Source organism: Aspergillus foveolatus, assembly GCF_047715535.1.
Source record: "Aspergillus foveolatus strain CBS 279.81 unplaced genomic scaffold BDW70scaffold_320, whole genome shotgun sequence".
NCBI classification, from domain to species: domain Eukaryota; kingdom Fungi; phylum Ascomycota; class Eurotiomycetes; order Eurotiales; family Aspergillaceae; genus Aspergillus; species Aspergillus foveolatus.
Window position 1 is genome coordinate 1 of NW_027396384.1, and position 3076 is coordinate 3076.

Here is a 3076-nt window from a genome sequence, read left to right on the forward strand (position 1 = left end):
CTATACCCTGAGTCTGGAATCCGCACTCAAGATATCCTCTGTGGATGCCTCCAAGGCCTAGTAAGAGGCCCAGACCATGAGGGCCATGTGTGGTTTGCAGCATCCTCTGTGAGGCAGTATATTATTTCTGGCACGACAGATCTGCATGTCTCCAGTTTAAACTCCTCTCATTGTTCGTCATTTTTATCTCTGAAACAAGCATACAGAGGTGCAACGATCGACCTCCTGCAATATATGGCCACACCCGCCTTCGAAGCACAAATTCAACAATTCATGGACGATCCAGCTAAAGTGGGGCTAGTAAGAACTGCCAGTACAAGCTGGATTTGGCTAATAACTCGCACTACTCCAACCGCAGAGGTGATATCCAGATTAACCAACTACATGCACTCCTTATCTTGCCAGAAATTGTTCACTTGTCTTGCGGAACGGGATCGGCGTCTGGCTGTGGCGCAATGTTATGATATCAAGCTGGAGAAGTGGCTTCATAAAGCTCAATCTCTCTCTAGCGGAAGGAGCATCGCATCCTGTCTGGCCCAGTGTCGCAGTTTGGTCTTCCAGACTATTGGCAAGACGTTTCCTTCGGATTATGCGGAGGTGATTATGACCATCAATTGTCTTGGGCAGCTGCATATAGACTCCCAACTATTCGATACTGCTGAGGAGCTATTCCGCCAGGGTCTACGTGTTACCCACCAGTGGTTGCAATTTACCAAATCACCGAGCTTTGAACGGCTTCCATTCTATATTTTCGGGCACACAGCCGATGAGGGTCAGTTAATCACACTCCAGGACGTGAGCGGTCGATTACTGGCACTTTCAAATTATGCGTCATTTGTGGACCTTCTCATGGAAACTAAGTGTCTGTCCGATTCGGAGGCTCGTCGAACTCGGATTCTTCGACGTCTTCAGCAGATGCGGAGGTTCAAGCGCTACGGCCTCCGCATTGAGGCAGCTGCTATATATCAGGAGGTTAGACAGGAGCTGCAGTCTCTGCGTTGGGAATGCTCCTCCCCAGTGGACACAGTCCTCGGTCTTGCCTGCCTTCTCCTTGAGCAGGGAAGAGATCTCGAAGCCGATTCCCTCATCAAAACAAATGTTCCGGGTTTCGTCCGCGAGGGCCCTCTGGTCCTGATATGTTGCTCAATGGCTGCAACACTTAACAACCAGCTCATCACCGAGCTAGAAAATGCCAAAATAAATGGCCTTGGAACAAGCTGGGAAGCCATCTTAGCTATTGATCGACTCGGGAGGCACCGTATCAGCGATGGCAATGTCCGAAGTGGCATACTATTCGCCAAAAGGGCTTATCAACTGAGTCAAAGGCATGCTGGATTACCTGACTCACGGACACTCCATTGCTTGCAAGGCTTGGTGAATGCACACCTCGCCGAGGCAAATATGAACGCCGTCACTAGTCTGTTCTCTGAAATCGGATCGCTTAGCGCTCCTCAAATGCGCGAGTTAATTCCCGAACACCCTTCCTCCAAAATGAACTTTGCTATCATGATGCAACAGTTTGGTCTCACACAGTTAGGGACTACGATCATCGAAGAATTGGTTGGCTGGCTTCGTGAACAGCAGGAACCTCGTTACAGGGCACTCGACGCCGAGTACAGGAACACAGTTGCGATCAACATTGGAGGCCTTCTCACCAGTCAGGGACGGCTGCAGGAGGCAGAACACTTTCTGAGGAGAGCCCTAGCTGAACCGGATGGTCTTTCGCAGACACAGATTTCGGCCGCGAAAACGAACCTTGCGGGATGTCTCAAAAAGCAGCTTCGCACCAACGAGGCTAACGCTCTATATAAAGAGATCGACAGTGATGCAATAGATCCTGTACTAGCGGGGGGGCCTGAAAAAGGAATTTTCCGTCTTGGATAATAATAGCACATCTTCTGGGGACGATCCATTTTTTTACACTTTTACTAGCTGACAAATAAGGCGCAGAGTAGAATATATTTCAATTTGATAAGGTCCTTCATTATCTACTATAGGTGAAAGTATCCAACTGGCAGTGTGACCGCCATGGGTAAAGTGTAGAAGGCTGGATCATGCTTGAAACGTTGAGAGACTGAACTTTTTAGCTTATAGGACGATGTCAAGAGTGATAATAGCCAGGTTCTGCATAAAGAATATGTCAGGGCCCATGGAAGATATCTATTGCCTTGGTGGGGAGCAGAGCCTTCAGATGCCCCTGCCGCTAGTCACTGGCTGGAGATGGACATAACGAAAGGTCCTCCGTACGGTGGTCACAAAACTACTCCATACGGGGGATTTGCTGGGTGCCGTACAAAAAGAAAGATAAAAATAAAAAAAAAAAAAAAAAAAAAAAAAAAAAAAAAAAAAAAAAAAAAAAAAAAAAAAAAAAAAAAAAAAAAAACCAAAAAACCCATGGCGGGGCTTTGGGTTATTCGTTGATCAGACAGCAGCCACCACTAGAACCCTGTTAGCTTTATATCCCGCCGTATAATGGTGACGAGCTCAGGCTTAGCTGACGCATATTTTAGGTCTAATTCCCTCTTTAACTCATGCACTCGAAAAGCCAACAAATAAAGTACTCCCCTCTTATCTTGACAATCCATGTAAGAGAGACAAACCCACGCAGGAACACTGGGTGACTCAGTATAAAGGAGCATTCGCTGGCAGGTTGAGCAGGGGAGCTGCCATGGATGCGCTATAATAATCAGCTGGATAGCTCGCTAGAGGTAAGTGAAATCCTCGAACTTGATTCATTAGAATGGCACCTCTATATTCATCATGGTATGTGCTGTACCTGCCCAGAAATACAGTAAGATACAATTTCTTTTGCAGATCCATATACTATGTCGGCCCGTCCACTATATTCTGCCAGATATCCTAACCAGTGTAAGAACTTGGTCTGTTCGAAATAGAGAAAGGTATCTGGACAGACTCGTAGACTTACCCAGTTGATCATATCCATACTCAACCACGGCAATGTCTCAGCCCACTCCTCTGGGACATTATTAGACTCCTCGCCAATTGCTGTCGGCACTTCAGAGTCTTTCGGCTCGAGCATATTTCTGCGTAGTATCTTGTCAGTTCTGGCCGATAT

At 47.0% G+C, this 3076-nt stretch overlaps 1 protein-coding gene across 1 annotated transcript; it reads left to right on the forward strand.

The window, feature by feature from the left end:
• On the forward strand, positions 1 to 1985 carry BDW70DRAFT_72216 (uncharacterized protein; the record flags this gene model as incomplete). The annotated part of the gene is made up of 1 exon (XM_073744675.1): positions 1 to 1985. A coding segment is annotated over one exon (1884 nt), but the record flags the coding sequence as incomplete, so codon positions are not given.
• Positions 1986 to 3076: the final 1091 nt, after the last annotated feature.